Source organism: Cherax quadricarinatus, unplaced genomic scaffold (assembly GCF_038502225.1).
Source record: "Cherax quadricarinatus isolate ZL_2023a unplaced genomic scaffold, ASM3850222v1 Contig257, whole genome shotgun sequence".
Taxonomy (NCBI): Eukaryota; Metazoa; Arthropoda; class Malacostraca; order Decapoda; family Parastacidae; genus Cherax; species Cherax quadricarinatus.
The window spans coordinates 86,880-105,968 of record NW_027195283.1 but is presented as its reverse complement, the minus strand read 5'-3'; the positions used below and the strand labels follow the sequence as shown (position 1 = coordinate 105,968).

General features: G+C 40.2%; 1 protein-coding gene across 1 annotated transcript in view; it reads left to right on the top strand.

Annotated features, from left to right (window-relative positions):
* Positions 1–6,873: 6,873 nt before the first annotated feature.
* Positions 6,874–19,089, top strand: part of LOC128686639 (uncharacterized) — a gene marked incomplete at its 5' end in the record, with an annotated part of 89,171 nt that continues 76,955 nt past the window's right edge. Inside the window, 4 exons of the mRNA XM_070080265.1 lie at positions 6,874–7,069; positions 11,187–11,379; positions 11,914–12,049; positions 12,282–12,496. Of these exons, the coding sequence (XP_069936366.1) occupies positions 6,874–7,069; positions 11,187–11,379; positions 11,914–12,049; positions 12,282–12,496 (740 nt within the window). The remainder of the gene's footprint in view (positions 7,070–11,186; positions 11,380–11,913; positions 12,050–12,281; positions 12,497–19,089) is intronic.

Genomic DNA, 19,089 nt, shown 5'->3' with positions numbered 1-19,089 from the left:
AGGTTGTTAGGTAAGACACATATGCAACAGTTAGGTATCTTTATTATGAAACGTTTCGCCTACACAGTAGGCTTCTTCAGTCAAGTACAGAAAAGTTGATAGAAGCAGAAGATACTTGAAGACGATGTAATCAGTCCATCACCCTTAAAGTTTTGAGGTGGTCAGTCCCTCAGTCTGGAGAAGAGCATTGTTCCATAGTATGAAACAATATGGAGAAGAAGTGACAGGATGGAGCTTTTTATAGCGCCAAGAGGTGAGACGTAGGCCACTAGGAGAGGTAAGAACTCAGATGTTGAGAGGTCAGGTCCCTCTCAAATCCAGCCCCTCTCACTAGTGGAAGTTGTCGAAGTTGATTGCAGGTCTGTACCAAGATACCCTTGTGTTGCAGTGTCTGACAGATTGAACATTAAAATGGTATAAAATACCGACAGGTTGTTAGGTAAGACACATATGCAACAGTTAGGTATCTTTATTATGAAACGTTTCGCCTACACAGTAGGCTTCTTCAGTCAAGTACAGAAAAGTTGATAGAAGCAGAAGATACTTGAAGACGATGTAATCAGTCCATCACCCTTAAAGTTTTGAGGTGGTCAGTCCCTCAGTCTGGAGAAGAGCATTGTTCCATAGTATGAAACAATATGGAGAAGAAGTGACAGGATGGAGCTTTTTATAGCGCCAAGAGGTGAGACGTAGGCCACTAGGAGAGGTAAGAACTCAGATGTTGAGAGGTCAGGTCCCTCTCAAATCCAGCCCCTCTCACTAGTGGAAGTTGTCGAAGTTGATTGCAGGTCTGTACCAAGATACCCTTGTGTTGCAGTGTCTGACAGATTGAACATTAAAATGGTATAAAATACCGACAGGTTGTTAGGTAAGACACATATGCAACAGTTAGGTATCTTTATTATGAAACGTTTCGCCTACACAGTAGGCTTCTTCAGTCAAGTACAGAAAAGTTGATAGAAGCAGAAGATACTTGAAGACGATGTAATCAGTCCATCACCCTTAAAGTTTTGAGGTGGTCAGTCCCTCAGTCTGGAGAAGAGCATTGTTCCATAGTATGAAACAATATGGAGAAGAAGTGACAGGATGGAGCTTTTTATAGCGCCAAGAGGTGAGACGTAGGCCACTAGGAGAGGTAAGAACTCAGATGTTGAGAGGTCAGGTCCCTCTCAAATCCAGCCCCTCTCACTAGTGGAAGTTGTCGAAGTTGATTGCAGGTCTGTACCAAGATACCCTTGTGTTGCAGTGTCTGACAGATTGAACATTAAAATGGTATAAAATACCGACAGGTTGTTAGGTAAGACACATATGCAACAGTTAGGTATCTTTATTATGAAACGTTTCGCCTACACAGTAGGCTTCTTCAGTCAAGTACAGAAAAGTTGATAGAAGCAGAAGATACTTGAAGACGATGTAATCAGTCCATCACCCTTAAAGTTTTGAGGTGGTCAGTCCCTCAGTCTGGAGAAGAGCATTGTTCCATAGTATGAAACAATATGGAGAAGAAGTGACAGGATGGAGCTTTTTATAGCGCCAAGAGGTGAGACGTAGGCCACTAGGAGAGGTAAGAACTCAGATGTTGAGAGGTCAGGTCCCTCTCAAATCCAGCCCCTCTCACTAGTGGAAGTTGTCGAAGTTGATTGCAGGTCTGTACCAAGATACCCTTGTGTTGCAGTGTCTGACAGATTGAACATTAAAATGGTATAAAATACCGACAGGTTGTTAGGTAAGACACATATGCAACAGTTAGGTATCTTTATTATGAAACGTTTCGCCTACACAGTAGGCTTCTTCAGTCAAGTACAGAAAAGTTGATAGAAGCAGAAGATACTTGAAGACGATGTAATCAGTCCATCACCCTTAAAGTTTTGAGGTGGTCAGTCCCTCAGTCTGGAGAAGAGCATTGTTCCATAGTATGAAACAATATGGAGAAGAAGTGACAGGATGGAGCTTTTTATAGCGCCAAGAGGTGAGACGTAGGCCACTAGGAGAGGTAAGAACTCAGATGTTGAGAGGTCAGGTCCCTCTCAAATCCAGCCCCTCTCACTAGTGGAAGTTGTCGAAGTTGATTGCAGGTCTGTACCAAGATACCCTTGTGTTGCAGTGTCTGACAGATTGAACATTAAAATGGTATAAAATACCGACAGGTTGTTAGGTAAGACACATATGCAACAGTTAGGTATCTTTATTATGAAACGTTTCGCCTACACAGTAGGCTTCTTCAGTCAAGTACAGAAAAGTTGATAGAAGCAGAAGATACTTGAAGACGATGTAATCAGTCCATCACCCTTAAAGTTTTGAGGTGGTCAGTCCCTCAGTCTGGAGAAGAGCATTGTTCCATAGTATGAAACAATATGGAGAAGAAGTGACAGGATGGAGCTTTTTATAGCGCCAAGAGGTGAGACGTAGGCCACTAGGAGAGGTAAGAACTCAGATGTTGAGAGGTCAGGTCCCTCTCAAATCCAGCCCCTCTCACTAGTGGAAGTTGTCGAAGTTGATTGCAGGTCTGTACCAAGATACCCTTGTGTTGCAGTGTCTGACAGATTGAACATTAAAATGGTATAAAATACCGACAGGTTGTTAGGTAAGACACATATGCAACAGTTAGGTATCTTTATTATGAAACGTTTCGCCTACACAGTAGGCTTCTTCAGTCAAGTACAGAAAAGTTGATAGAAGCAGAAGATACTTGAAGACGATGTAATCAGTCCATCACCCTTAAAGTTTTGAGGTGGTCAGTCCCTCAGTCTGGAGAAGAGCATTGTTCCATAGTATGAAACAATATGGAGAAGAAGTGACAGGATGGAGCTTTTTATAGCGCCAAGAGGTGAGACGTAGGCCACTAGGAGAGGTAAGAACTCAGATGTTGAGAGGTCAGGTCCCTCTCAAATCCAGCCCCTCTCACTAGTGGAAGTTGTCGAAGTTGATTGCAGGTCTGTACCAAGATACCCTTGTGTTGCAGTGTCTGACAGATTGAACATTAAAATGGTATAAAATACCGACAGGTTGTTAGGTAAGACACATATGCAACAGTTAGGTATCTTTATTATGAAACGTTTCGCCTACACAGTAGGCTTCTTCAGTCAAGTACAGAAAAGTTGATAGAAGCAGAAGATACTTGAAGACGATGTAATCAGTCCATCACCCTTAAAGTTTTGAGGTGGTCAGTCCCTCAGTCTGGAGAAGAGCATTGTTCCATAGTATGAAACAATATGGAGAAGAAGTGACAGGATGGAGCTTTTTATAGCGCCAAGAGGTGAGACGTAGGCCACTAGGAGAGGTAAGAACTCAGATGTTGAGAGGTCAGGTCCCTCTCAAATCCAGCCCCTCTCACTAGTGGAAGTTGTCGAAGTTGATTGCAGGTCTGTACCAAGATACCCTTGTGTTGCAGTGTCTGACAGATTGAACATTAAAATGGTATAAAATACCGACAGGTTGTTAGGTAAGACACATATGCAACAGTTAGGTATCTTTATTATGAAACGTTTCGCCTACACAGTAGGCTTCTTCAGTCAAGTACAGAAAAGTTGATAGAAGCAGAAGATACTTGAAGACGATGTAATCAGTCCATCACCCTTAAAGTTTTGAGGTGGTCAGTCCCTCAGTCTGGAGAAGAGCATTGTTCCATAGTATGAAACAATATGGAGAAGAAGTGACAGGATGGAGCTTTTTATAGCGCCAAGAGGTGAGACGTAGGCCACTAGGAGAGGTAAGAACTCAGATGTTGAGAGGTCAGGTCCCTCTCAAATCCAGCCCCTCTCACTAGTGGAAGTTGTCGAAGTTGATTGCAGGTCTGTACCAAGATACCCTTGTGTTGCAGTGTCTGACAGATTGAACATTAAAATGGTATAAAATACCGACAGGTTGTTAGGTAAGACACATATGCAACAGTTAGGTATCTTTATTATGAAACGTTTCGCCTACACAGTAGGCTTCTTCAGTCAAGTACAGAAAAGTTGATAGAAGCAGAAGATACTTGAAGACGATGTAATCAGTCCATCACCCTTAAAGTTTTGAGGTGGTCAGTCCCTCAGTCTGGAGAAGAGCATTGTTCCATAGTATGAAACAATATGGAGAAGAAGTGACAGGATGGAGCTTTTTATAGCGCCAAGAGGTGAGACGTAGGCCACTAGGAGAGGTAAGAACTCAGATGTTGAGAGGTCAGGTCCCTCTCAAATCCAGCCCCTCTCACTAGTGGAAGTTGTCGAAGTTGATTGCAGGTCTGTACCAAGATACCCTTGTGTTGCAGTGTCTGACAGATTGAACATTAAAATGGTATAAAATACCGACAGGTTGTTAGGTAAGACACATATGCAACAGTTAGGTATCTTTATTATGAAACGTTTCGCCTACACAGTAGGCTTCTTCAGTCAAGTACAGAAAAGTTGATAGAAGCAGAAGATACTTGAAGACGATGTAATCAGTCCATCACCCTTAAAGTTTTGAGGTGGTCAGTCCCTCAGTCTGGAGAAGAGCATTGTTCCATAGTATGAAACAATATGGAGAAGAAGTGACAGGATGGAGCTTTTTATAGCGCCAAGAGGTGAGACGTAGGCCACTAGGAGAGGTAAGAACTCAGATGTTGAGAGGTCAGGTCCCTCTCAAATCCAGCCCCTCTCACTAGTGGAAGTTGTCGAAGTTGATTGCAGGTCTGTACCAAGATACCCTTGTGTTGCAGTGTCTGACAGATTGAACATTAAAATGGTATAAAATACATATTTAATTTTACGTGTCACTACAGTTTTCATCTTTTAAAAGAGATACATTCATGGCGGTGAGGGGCTCTTGATCCCTCCCTCCAATCTGATGTCCAATCTTTCATGACCTAAATTTTTTTTGTTACTCATTACCTTACTTTCTTTTTTTTATATATTTTTTTTTTAACTGGAGTATACCTGGAGAGGGTTTTGGGGGTCAACGCCCCCCGCGGCCCGGTCTGTGACCAGGCTTCATGGTGCATCAGGGCCTGATCAACCAGGCTGTTGCTGTTGGCTGCATGCAACCCGATGTACGAACCACAGCCTACCTGGTCAGGTACCGACTTTACCTGGAGTTTACCTGGAGAGAGTTCTGGAGGTCAATGCCCCCGCGGCCCGGTCTGTGACCAGGCCTCCTGGTGGATCAGAGCCTGATCAACCAGGCTGTTACTGTTGGCTGCACGCAAACCAACGTACGAGCCACAGCCCGGCTGGTCAGGAACCGACTTTAGGTGCTTGTCCAGTGCCAGCTTGAAGACTGCTAGGGGTCTGTTGGTAATCCCCCTTATGTATGCTGGGAGGCAGTTGAACAGTCTCGGGCCCCTGACACTTATTGTATGGTCTCTTAACGTGCTAGTGACACCCCTGCTTTTCATTGGGGGGATGTTGCATTGTCTGCCAAGTCTTTTGCTTTCGTAGTGAGTGATTTTCGTGTGCAAGTTCGGTACTAGTCCCTCTAGGATTTTCCAGGTGTATATAATCGTGTATCTCTCCCGCCTGCATTCCAGGAAATACAGGTCAGGGGTCTATTGGTAATCTCTCTTATGTATGCTAGGAGGCAGGTGAACAGTCTTGGGCCACTGACACTTATTGTGTTGTCTCTTATCATGCTAATGGCGCCCCCGCTTTTCATTGCAGGCATGGTGCATCATCTTTTGCTTACATAGGGAGTGATTTTCGTGTGCAAGTTTGGTGCTAATCCCTGCAGGATTTTCGAAGTGTATATAATCATGTATCTCTCCCGCCTGTGTTCTAGGGAGTACAGGTTGAGGAACTTCAAGCATTCCCAGTAATTGAGGTGTTTTATCGCAGTTATGTGTGCCATGAAGGTTCTCTGTACATTTTCTAGGTCAGCATTTTCACCTGCCCATTACAATTGTGACCAGGTGTGGACATATCAGTGGTTCATTACTTTGTAATTTGTTCATGACTGTAACCATGTATAGGAGTGAGGCTGATTCATTACCTCTGTAACTTGCCATGATTGTGACCAGATCTACCTGGAGTTCATTACCTTTGTAACTAGTTCATCTGTCATAACTTTGGGGTCCAGTCACTGGACCCATTATGTACCTTTGTAATCTTTTGACTACCGCCCACAGGATGGGTATGGTGTGCATAATAAAGATATTAAACTAAAGTGTGTGTGTGTGTGTGTGTGTCTCAACAATCAATATTTGCACCAATAACTTATTACAGTTGTGACTGGGTGTGGAAGTGTGAATTGCTCATTACACTATAATTTGTTTATGATTGTAGCCATGTATAAACGTAAGTAACCATTCTTACAGAATTCATTACCTTTGTAACTTGTGAGCTCATTACCTTTGTACCTAGTTCAGCTATCAAAACTTTGGGGGCCCAGTCCCTGGACCCATTACGTACCTCTGTAATCTGTAAATACCTTTGTAACTTGTCATGATTGTGACCAGACTTACCTGGAGTTCATTACCTTTGTAAATTGTGAGTTCATTACCTCTGTAACTTGCTCAGCTATCAAAACTTTGGAGTCCAGTCCCTGGACCAATTATGTACCTCTGTAATCTTTTGACTACCGCCCACAGGATGGGTATGGGGTGCATAATAAACATATTAAACTAACTAACCTGAAAGGTGCTGTTAGTATGCAGAAATATTCCAGCCTAGATAGAACAAGCAACCTGAAGAGTGTCATCATGGGCTTGGTATCCCTAATTTTGAAGGTTCTTATTATCCATCCTGTCATTTTTCTAACAGATATGATTGATACAATGTTATGGTCCTTAAAGGTGAGATCCTCTGACATGATCACTCTCGGGTCCTTTACATTAGTTTTTCACTCTATTGTGTGGTTGGAATTTGTTTTATAATCCGATATAGTTTTAATTTCCTCATGGTTTCCATATTGGAGTAATTGAAATCTCTCATCATTGTACTTCATATTGTTTTCTGCATCCCATTTAAAGATTTGGTTAATGTCCACCTGGAGTCTTGCGGTGTCTTCAGTGGAGGACACTGTCATGCAGATCTGGGTGTCATCTGCAAAGGAAGACATGGTGCTGTAAATTACATCCCTGTCTATGTCAGATATGAGGATGAGGAACAAGATGGGAGTGAGTACTGTGCCTTGTGAAACAGGGCTTTTCACTGTTGTCACCTCAGACTTTACTCTGTTTACTACTACTACAGTGGACCCCCGGTTAACGATATTTTTTCACTCCATAAGTATGTTCAGGTGCCAGTACTGACCGAATTTATTCCCATAAGGAATATTGTGAAGTAGATTAGTTCATTTCAGACCCCCAAACATACACGTACAAATACACTTACATAAATACACTTACATAATTGGTCGCATTCGGAGGTAATCGTTATGCGGGGGTCCACTGTATTTGTTTTCTATTTGTTAGGAAATTATCGGTATATCTATCAACTTTTCCTGTTATTCCTTTATCATGCATTTTGTGTGCTATTACACCATGGTCACACTTGTCAAAGGCTTTTGCAAAATCTGTGTATACTACATCTGCATTTTGTTTGTCTTCTAGAGCATCCAGGGCCTTGTCTTAGTGGTCCAGTAGTTGAGACAGACAGGAGCGACCTGCTCTAAACCCATGTTGCCCTGGGTTGTGTAACTGATGGGTATCTAGATGGGTGGCAATCTTGCTTCTTAGAACCCTTTCAAAGATTTTTATAATATGGGATGTTAATGCTATTGGTCTGTAGTTCTTTGCTATTGCTTTACTGCCCCATTTGTGGAGTGGTGCTATGTCTGTTGTTTTTAGCAGCTGTGGGATGACCCCTGTGTTCATGCTCCCTTTCCATAGGATGTTAAAAGCACATGATAGGGGCTTCTTGCAGTTCTTGATGAACACTGAGTTCCATGAGTCTAGGCCTGGGGCACAGTGCATGGGCGTGTCATTTACCGTCTTTTCAAAGTAATTAGACATCAGGATAATATCAGATAGGTTCAAGTCTACCAAATTCTGTCTCTTTCTCTCATAAAAAATTCATGTAGGTCATCGACTCTCAGTCTGGTTAGCTGCTCGCTTAAAATCGATTCATATTGGGACTCGAGTAGCTCACTCATTTCGTTGCTGTCATCTGTGTAGGACCCATCTCATTTAAGTATGGGCCCAATACTGGCTGTTGTTCTCGACTTTGATTTGTCATAAGAAAAGAAATATTTTGGGTTTCTCTCAATTTCATCTATTGCTTTTAGTTCTTCCCATGTATCTTGGTTCCTGTAAGATTCCTTTAACTTCAGTTTGATGCTGGCTGTTTTTCTGACCAGTGTCTCCCTATGTATTACAGATATGTATACATGTATTGGTCTCTTTTAGCCGCTCTGTTATTGTTTGCCTTCGCTTGTGTAGGGAGCATCTTTCTCTTTGTAGTTTACATCTTCTCCTTTTCCTTAAAGGAATATGCCTTGAGCATACATCAAGTGCCACAGAGTTAATTTTTTCTAGACGAGTTTGGATCCGTGTTGCTTAGGCTGTCTTCCCAGTTTATATCACTTAGAGCCTGGTTTACTTGGTCCCACCTAGTTTTTGTTATTGAAGTTGAATTTGGTGAAGGCTCCCTCATGACTGATCACATTTTGTCGGTCTGGGGCCCAGCACATAAATGTCTGTACCTCTGTTATGTTGTAATCTGAGTATATGTATTGTTTTTGTTATGGTAATATTTCGTATGAGATCATCATTGTTAGTGAAGATGAGGTCCAGTTTATTCTCCAGTCTTGGCTCTATTATTTGCTGGTTTAAGGGAAATTTCGTGCAGAGATTTAAAAGCTCATGTGTGTGTGAGTTTTCATCTGAGCTGCCTCCTGATGTTATCTCTGCTACAACATTATTTGCTACATTCCTCCATTTTAGGTGCCTTAGGTTGAAATCCCCCAGGAGCAAGATGTTGGGGGCAGGAGCTTGAAGATTTTCCAGATAGTGATCAATTTTCAAAAGCTGTTCTTGGAATTGTTGGGAAGTTGCATCCAGAGGCTTGTATACAACCACAATGACCAAGTTTTGTTTCTCGATCTTTACTGCCAAAACTTCAACTACATCATTTGAGGCATTTTGTTCATTTGTAATTTCCATTTTTTACTCTTCCAGATTCGTCTACCAACCTTTGCAATTTCTCTTCAGGATCTTCCAAAAGCACAGTGTCATCTGCAAAAGGCAACTGTGACAAATCCCATTTTGTATTCTTTATCTTTTAAGGCCTTTGGCCTGGTAGGCAACATTCTTGTTTCACACACTGAGCATCTGTGGTTCAATCCCCGGCAGGGGTAGAAACATTGGGTGTGCTTCCTTACACCTGTTGTCCCATTCACCTAGCAAGCAAGTAGATACCTGGGTGTTAGGCGACTGGTGTTGGTCGCATCCTGGGGGACAAGATTGAGTACCCCAGTGGAAATGAGACAGACAGCCCCTTGATGATGCACTGCTTTTCTTGGGTTATCCTGGGAGGCTAACCTTCTAGGGTTAAAAATCCTAACAAAATCTTATCTTCTCACCTCTTCCAAACACACTTCTTTTAACCCTTTTAACCCTAAACTTGTTCTTATGGTTGGAAATTTAAAAAAAAAAAAAATTCTCATGAAATGATAGAGAATCTTTTCCCGATCATAATGACACCAAAAGTATGAAATTTGATGGAAAACTTACGGAAATATGCTCTCACAAAGTTAGTGGTCTCGACGATGTTTACGCATCGGCGGCTTCGCCCACTTTGAGCCCTATTTTCGGCCAGTTCCAATGTACCAATTCACAAAAATCATACCTATTTTGCTAGAACTCCATTTTTTCTATCGAATGAGTACAAGAAACCACCCATTTACCGATTTCAACTATCCAGTAACGTGGTCAGAAATTGGCAATTTTGCCAGTTTCACACAAATTTCAAAAGATGCCAATTTCCAAACAGGGTCCAGAATAAACAAGACAAACATTCCTGGCACTAAAATAACATTTCCTCTGTTCATTACTCACGTCCCCAGGCCTCTGTTACATTTCTTTTGCTTTCCAATTTGAATTTTTATTTTCACAAAAAATAGAAGATTTACTGTTATGCAGACTACTGCATTCGTGTAGAAATGGTGTAGAAATGATATAAATAATATCAACGCACTTGTGAAAGAATATTAGACTCGCCAGTTGACGCATATTGAATGCATGGCATGATTTGTTTACCTTTGAACTTTGGCAAAATTTGAACATTTCTGCTACTTTGAGCTCAATTTCAAGGTACTTTTCATTGTGAAACCAATCAAAATCATCTCAGTTTCCATAATGTCTTCCATTCTATAAAATGAAACCAGAAAAACTAGAATACAACCATAAATAGCATACGGAAATACATACACCGCAGTCTCTGTTTTAAACCAAAAACACGGTTGGAGTTTTTTTTCTCATTATGCACCAACCCTGAAAGGGTTAAATCCCATTTATAAATATTTTAAACAACCATGATGACATCACACATCAATATTTAAAGCCTACTTTTACTGGAACTGGAAAATAATTTCCCTCTCCTTTATGTTGTAACCTGATCCTCACTATCCTCATACACTATTTAGTTTAGTATCTTTATTATGCACCCCATGCCCATCCTGTGGGCTATAGTCAAAAGATTACAGAGGGACTGATAGCTGAACAAGTTGCAGTGGCGATGAACTGTTTCCACATTTATATCTCGTCACTCTCGTAATAAGTTATTTATACACACATGAATTAGGTCACATACTCAAACACAAAAAAGATATTATTTTACAATGGTAATAATTTGTGTGGAATAGCCTCTAGTTCTGTAATACATTTTGGGCAGATTAAGTCTAACTGAGACCTAACCTAAAATTTCAGTGCAGTACTTCACATTGATTATTTCAAGGTTGCTTTATGACTGCTAAGATTGACATAGCTAGTTTGCCTGAGGATAAGATTATTAATACAGTGATAATTCAATGTAATAAAACTTTGTCTATTTGTAACACCAGTTTTATTGTGAGGGGAAGTAGCGCAAAAAGTACATATTGACATTTAAGGTGAAAGTGTTGAATGATGATGAAAATATTTTCTTTTTGGGGATTTTCTTTCTTTTTTGGGTAACCCTGCCTCAGTGGGAGACGGCCAACTTGTTAAAAAGAAAAATGCGCAAAATGTGGTGGACTTTTTTTTTTGGGGGGGGGGGGGTAGAAGATATTAATCTATACTGTACATTTTGTTGCAGGTCATATCCTTGAGGCAACTAAGGCAAGCTGTAATGGAGGAGTATTTGACACACAGCCATTTCTCCTTCCACTGTGTCAGGTGCTGGAAGTTATTTTTCGTAAAGGACTGAATAATGCTGTCCATCTGGCATTTGGCCTCACTAAACGGGATTACTGGTCATGGGTGGAGAGAACTGCTCAAACATCTGCTGGGTAATGTATTAAAACATTTCCTCAGTAAAGGCTGTTTTTATGGAGTAATGTTAAATACAATATTTAGTACTAATTATTTCATATTACATTGTACTTTATTGTCATTTCTTTGATGAAATCACAAAGGTTAAAATTTAGGATTTAAGTTTGAGAGATATATGAGCTCTGTAAGTGAGTTCCAGGTAAAGATGAATCATTGTTTGTCATCACCCTTCATTTGGTGATATTACCTGTCTACAAGTTACATAGTGATGATTTCCAATCTGTCTCATTGACTGCTGTCCATGTGTGGAGCTGGTAAAGAAATGAGGGTTTACTGCCTAAGGAGTGTCTGATTAAAAGTTCAATGGATACAGTGTGCATAATGTAGCATGGATAGTGTGCATATTGTATTCTAGTTGTGTTATGAAACCTTAAAACTGTTTTACCAGTTTCATGTTTGTAAGTGAAATACAAAATGGCACCCAACTTAACAGCAGAAAATGGAATGTTCAGTGAACATAAAATATTTGCTAACTCAGCTTTGTTTTCCAGTCTTAAGGGCACTTACAAGGCTACAGTGGAGGCTGTTGCCAGCAACCAGTGCGTGACAACACCACAAGGTCGTGGGCGGTTGTTCATCAGACATGCTCTTAAATCCAAGTGTCTTCATGTTCCAGTTGAAACTGTCGTAAGGACAAGCCTAGTTTTATGTTGTACCTTCCATATTCCTATGTGTATAGTATTTTGTTACCATTCTTATTCTGTTGTGTATATGTTATTGCCATATTTATGTACTGTACTTATTATTATTATTAGGTACAAAACCTTCAATTTACAATAGTGTAATGATTCTTGACATTTTTGTGTTTAAATTGAAAATAAATTGCCTAGTATTTTTTATTTTTCTTATTCTCTCTAAGGTACGCTTGAGATGCAATGATGGTATTTATGATGAAGATTCCATTATCGGCAATGAAATATTAGGGGAGATTTTCCTGAGCCTCCTCTACCAGTGCTCTCACATTAATTTTGAGTTAAAGCTTGAAAATGCATCTTTCCTGGATGAAACTTGGCAGCTGCCAATCTACCAAGAATATGAACTGGTTCCATGCATGGATTTAGGGGTTTATCTTGGGTAAGAAATATTTTATTAGCATAATGGGTATTTATATTTTTTCCTAGCAAATCCCTGTAATTGACTTTAAAAAATCAAAGATTTAATAATTGTATTGGTTTAAGTAAAAATATCTGTTAACTGTAAATACACTGATGCTGTACAGTAAAGTATTTCATAAACACAGGAAATTTAAAGTAATCCAAACATTAACACTTGAGCTGTATAACCAAATGCATGTGGTAAGGCTTGACAACAATAATAATTTTGTATCTGATATCTTAATTGAAGTCGGGCTATTGCACCATGTTTCTCCTAGTGCCAGTGCGAGAATTGTTGGGTTGTGCTGATACTTCAGCGTATCTTGATGTTGTGCAGTTCATTAGAGAGCACTTTAGCTTCATTTTTGGTTTCTAATACTGTCATGCTTATTCTGTTGGCCTTCCCTTCAAAAAGACCTGCATTGAATGGGGCATTTTTTTTGCCCTTGTGCTCATCCTTCACATTTCTGTCATTTACCCTCCAAGATCAGCTACCACTTTGCTGTGCAGATCTGAATGACCTTCAGGTTTAGCACTTTCATAGAATATTATAATACTGTAGTAGTATAGAGCTGTGTGGGAGATATGAATGTCTGTTTCCTACAGGAATCACACCATCAGCAAATTAGCATGTTTTTGATGAATAATAAAATAAGAGCAAAATAACCAAATTTGGAAAAAAATAGCATGATGCTCTTGTTGTACTGCAAAATTATGAAGCAAAATGTGAATGTGCTTCCTCTTTGGGTCACCCTGCCTCAGTGGGAGATGGCCATTATGCTAAAAAAAATAGTGCTTTATCTGACTACCTGTCAGTCAGAATTTAATTTAGTGTAACACCCTATCATTAAACAGATTAAGAGGCATGAAATAGGCACTTTTTACCTTCCATAGCCTACTAATCATTGAAATAGATGGAAAACTTTGGAAAAGGAATAGACTTCTAATTTGCTTCAAAAGACCACGTCTTGACGTCTTGACTGTCAACACCCCAAAAAATTAAAAGTCCTTTCTGCATTGGTATTTTTTCAAAAAATTAACTATTTTATCTCCTAAAATGGTTGAAAATCTTTTTCTGAAGATAATGGCATTAAAAAATGTAAAATTTGATAATTAGTGTATAGAATTACCTAGGCATGAAGTTGAAGGTTGGGGAGCACTTCACACAATGGCAGTTTCATCCACTCAAACTGACCCAGTTCTCAACTACAGAATTTTGCTAGTTTGCCTTCTGTACCATCTAATGATTACAAGAAACTGACCATTCAATTACCAGAACTACCCTGATAAGCATGAGTAGTTAGCAATTTGGTCAGTTTTATTCTATTTTTAATAATTTTTTTTTTTTTTCAACAAGTCGGCCGTCTCCCACCGAGGCAGGGTGACCCAAAAAGAAAGAAAATCCCCAAAAAGAAAATACTTTCATCATTCAGCACTTTCACCTCACTCACACATAATCACTGTTTTTGCAGAGGTGCTCAGAACACAACAGTTTAGAAGCATATACGTATAAAGATACACAACATATCCCTCCAAACTGCTAATATCCCAAAACCCCTCCTTTAGAGTGCAGGCATTGTACTTCCCATTTCCAGGACTCAAGTCCGGCTGTATAAAAATAACCGGTTTCCCTGAATCCCTTCACTAAATATTACCCTGCTCACACTCCAACAGATCGTCAGGTCCCAAATACCATTCGTCTCCATTCACTCCTATCGAACAAGCTCATGCACGCCTGCTGGAAGTCCAAGCCCCTCGCCCACAAAACCTCCCTTACCCCTTCCTTCAAACCTTTTCGAGGACGACCCCTACCCCGCCTTCCTGCTCCTACAGATTTAAATGCTCTCCATGTCATTCTACTTTGATCCATTCTCTCTAAATGACCAAACCACCTCTACAACCCCTCTTCAGCCCTCTGACTAATACTTTTATTAACTCCACACCTTCTCCTAATTTCCACACTCCAAATTTTCTGCATAATATTTACACCACACATTGCCCTTAGACAAGACATCTCCACTGCCTCCAACCGCCTCCTCACTGCTGCATTCACAACCCAAGCTTCACACCCATATAAGAGTGTTGGTATTACTATACTTTCATACATTCCCTTCTTTGCCTCCATAGATAACGTTTTTTGACTCCACATATACCTCAAGGCACCATTCACCTTTTTTCCTTCATCAATTCTATGATTAACCTCATTCTTTATAAATCCATCTGCTGACACGTCAACTCCCAAGTATCTGAAAACATTCACTTCTTCCATGCTCCTCCTTCCCAATTTGATATCCAATTTTTCTTTATCTAAATCATTTGATACCCTCATCACCTTACTCTTTTCTATGTTCACTTTCAACTTTCTACCTTTACACACTCCCAAACTCATCCACTAACCTTTGCAATTTTTCTTTAGAATCTCCCATAAGCACAGTGTCATCAGCAAAAAGTAACTGTCAATTCCCATTTTGAATTTGATTCCCCATAATTTAATCCCACCCGTCTCCCGAACACCCTAGCATTCACTTCTTTTACAACCCCATGTATAAATATATTAAACAACCATGGTGACATTGCACATCCCTGTCTAAGACCTACTTTTACCGGGAAGTAGTCTCCCTCTCTTCTACACACCCTAACCTGAGCCTCACTATCCTCATAAAAACTCTTTACATCATTTAGTAACATACCACCTATTCCATATACTTGCAACATCTGCCACATTGCTCCCCTATCCACTCTATCATATGCCTTTTCTAAATCCATAAATGCAATAAAAACTTCCCTACCTTTATCTAAATACTGTTCACATATATGCTTCAGTGTAAACACTTGATCTACACATCCCCTACACACTTTGAGACCTCCTTGCTCATCCACAATCCTACATTCTGTCTTACCTCTAATTCTTTCAATACTCAATAAACTTATTCCTCTATAATTTTTACAATCTCTTTTGTCCCCCTTCCCTTTATATAAAGGGACTATACATGCTCTCCACCAATCCCTAGGTACCTTCCCCCCTTTCATACATTTATTAAACAAAAGTACCAACCACTCCAACACTGTATCATCCCCTGCTTTTAACATTTTTGTCATGATCCCATCAGTTTCAGCTGCTTTACCCCCTTTCATTCTACATAATGCCTCACGTACCTCCCCCACACTTACATTCTGCTCTTCTTCACTCCTAAAAGATGGTATACCTCCCTGGCCAGTGCATGAAATTACCACCTCCCTTTCTTCCTCAACATTTAAAAGTTCCTCAAAATATTCTCGCCATCTACCTAATACCTCCCTCTCCCCATCTACTAACTCCCCTACTCTGTTTTTAACTGACAAATCCATATGTTCCCTATGCTTTCTTAACTTGTTTAACTCACTCCAAAATTTTTTCTTATTTTCATTAAAATTTCTTGACAGTACCTCTCCCACTCTATCATCTGCTCTCCTTTTGCACTCTCTCACCACTCTCTTCACCTTTCTTTTACTCTCCATATTTCTTATTTTCATTAAAATTTCTTGACAGTACCTCTCCCACTCTATCATCTGCTCTCCTTTTGCACTCTCTCACCACTCTCTTCACCTTTCTTTTACTCTCCATATACTCTGCTCTTCTTATAACACTTCTGCTTTGTAAAAACCTCTCATAAGCTAACTTTTTCTCTTTTATCACACCCTTTACGTCATCATTCCACCAATCACTCCTCTTTCCTCCTGCCCCCACCCTCCTATAACCACAAACTTCTGCCCCACATTCTAATACTGCATTTTTGAAACTCATCCAACCCTCTTCAACCCCTCCACTACTCATCTTTGCACTAGCCCACCTTTCTGCCAATAGTCGCTTATATCTCACCCGAACTTCCTCCTCCCTTAGTTTATACACTTTCACTTCCCTCCTACTTGTTGTTGCCACCTTCCTCTTGTCCCATCTACCTCTTACTCTAACTGTAGCTACAACTAAATAATGATCTGATATATCAGTTGTCCCTCTATAAACATGTACTTCCTGGAGCCTACCCATTAACCTTTTATCCACCGATACATAATCTAACAAACTACTTTCATTACATGCTACATCATACCTTGTATATTTATTTATCCTCTTTTTCATAAAATATGTATTACTTATTACCAAATCTCTTTCTACACATAGCTCAATTAAAGGCTTCCCATTTGCATTTACCCCTGGCACCCCAAATTTACCTACTACTCCCTCCACAACATTTTTACCCACTTTAGCATTGAAATCCCCAACCACAAGTACTCTCACACTTGGTTCAACACTCCCCATGCATTCACTCATCATTTCCCAAAATCTCTCTCTCTCTCCTCTACACTTCTCTCTTCTCCAGGTGCATATACACTTACTATAACCCACTTTTCACATCCAACCTTTATTTTACTCCACATAATCCTTGAATTAATACATTTATAACTATTTTTATATTATTATTATTTTTTTTTTTTTATTATCACACTGGCCGATTCCCACCAAGGCAGGGTGGCCCGAAAAAGAAAAACTTTCACCATCATTCACTCCATCACTGTCTTGCCAGAAGGGTGCTTTACACTACAGTTTTTAAACTGCAACATTAACACCCCTCCTTCAGAGTGCAGGCACTGTACTTCCCATCTCCAGGACTCAAGTCCGGCCTGCCGGTTTCCCTGAATCCCTTCATAAATGTTACTTTGCTCACACTCCAACAGCACGTCAAGTATTAAAAACCATTTGTCTCCATTCACTCCTATCAAACACGCCCACGCATGCCTGCTGGAAGTCCAAGCCCCTCGCACACAAAACCTCCTTTACCCCCTCCCTCCAACCCTTCCTAGGCCGACCCCTACCCCGCCTTCCTTCCACTACAGACTGATACACTCTTGAAGTCATTCTGTTTCGCTCCATTCTCTCTACATGTCCGAACCACCTCAACAACCCTTCCTCAGCCCTCTGGACAACAGTTTTGGTAATCCCGCACCTCCTCCTAACTTCCAAACTACGAATTCTCTGCATTATATTCACACCACACATTGCCCTCAGACATGACATCTCCACTGCCTCCAGCCTTCTCCTCGCTGCAACATTCATCACCCACGCTTCACACCCATATAAGAGCGTTGGTAAAACTATACTCTCATACATTCCCCTCTTTGCCTCCAAGGACAAAGTTCTTTGTCTCCACAGACTCCTAAGTGCACCACTCACTCTTTTTCCCTCATCAATTCTATGATTCACCTCATCTTTCATAGACCCATCCGCTGACACGTCCACTCCCAAATATCTGAATACGTTCACCTCCTCCATACTCTCTCCCTCCAATCTGATATTCAATCTTTCATCACCTAATCTTTTTGTTATCCTCATAACCTTACTCTTTCCTGTATTCACCTTTAATTTTCTTCTTTTGCACACCCTACCAAATTCATCCACCAATCTCTGCAACTTCTCTTCAGAATCTCCCAAGAGCACAGTGTCATCAGCAAAGAGCAGCTGTGACAACTCCCATTTTGTGTGTGATTCTTTATCTTTTAACTCCACGCCTCTTGCCAAGACCCTCGCATTTACTTCTCTTACAACCCCATCTATAAATATATTAAACAACCACGGTGACATCACACATCCTTGTCTAAGGCCTACCTTTACTGGGAAAAAATTTCCCTCTTTCCTACATACTCTAACTTGAGCCTCACTATCCTCGTAAAAACTCTTCACTGCTTTCAGTAACCTACCTCCTACACCATACACTTGCAACATCTGCCACATTGCCCCCCTATCCACCCTGTCATACGCCTTTTCCAAATCCATAAATGCCACAAAGACCTCTTTAGCCTTATCTAAATACTGTTCACTTATATGTTTCACTGTAAACACCTGGTCCACACACCCCCTACCTTTCCTAAAGCCTCCTTGTTCATCTGCTATCCTATTCTCCGTCTTACTCTTAATTCTTTCAATTATAACTCTACCATACACCTTACCAGGTACACTCAACAGACTTATCCCCCTATAATTTTTGCACTCTCTTTTATCCCCTTTGCCTTTATACAAAGGAACTATGCATGCTCTCTGCCAATCCCTAGGTACCTTACCCTCTTCCATACATTTATTAAATAATTGCACCAACCACTCCAAAACTATATCCCCACCTGCTTTTAACATTTCTATCTTTATCCCATCAATCCCGGCTGCCTTACCCCCTTTCATTTTACCTACTTATACATGTATATTACATTTTATTTTGACATGATACATGTATGTACAAAGTAGTATAATAATTTTGTGTACATGCCCAAAACCCCTTTAGATGCATAGCATTTTGAGCAAACTTAAAATTAACGTAATATTAATAAGGTAATAACAGTACATATGGTCATTAGATGAGTTACAATGAATACAAGAGATGTGAGTATTCTTCTTATTATTATTCTTATTATTATCATGGTATAATAATAATAATAATAATTTTTATTTGGACATGATACATAGTTGTACAAGGAATTATAGTAGATGGGTGTACATGCCAAAAGCCCCTTGTATGCAGAGCATTATGGGCAGGTTTAAGATTAACC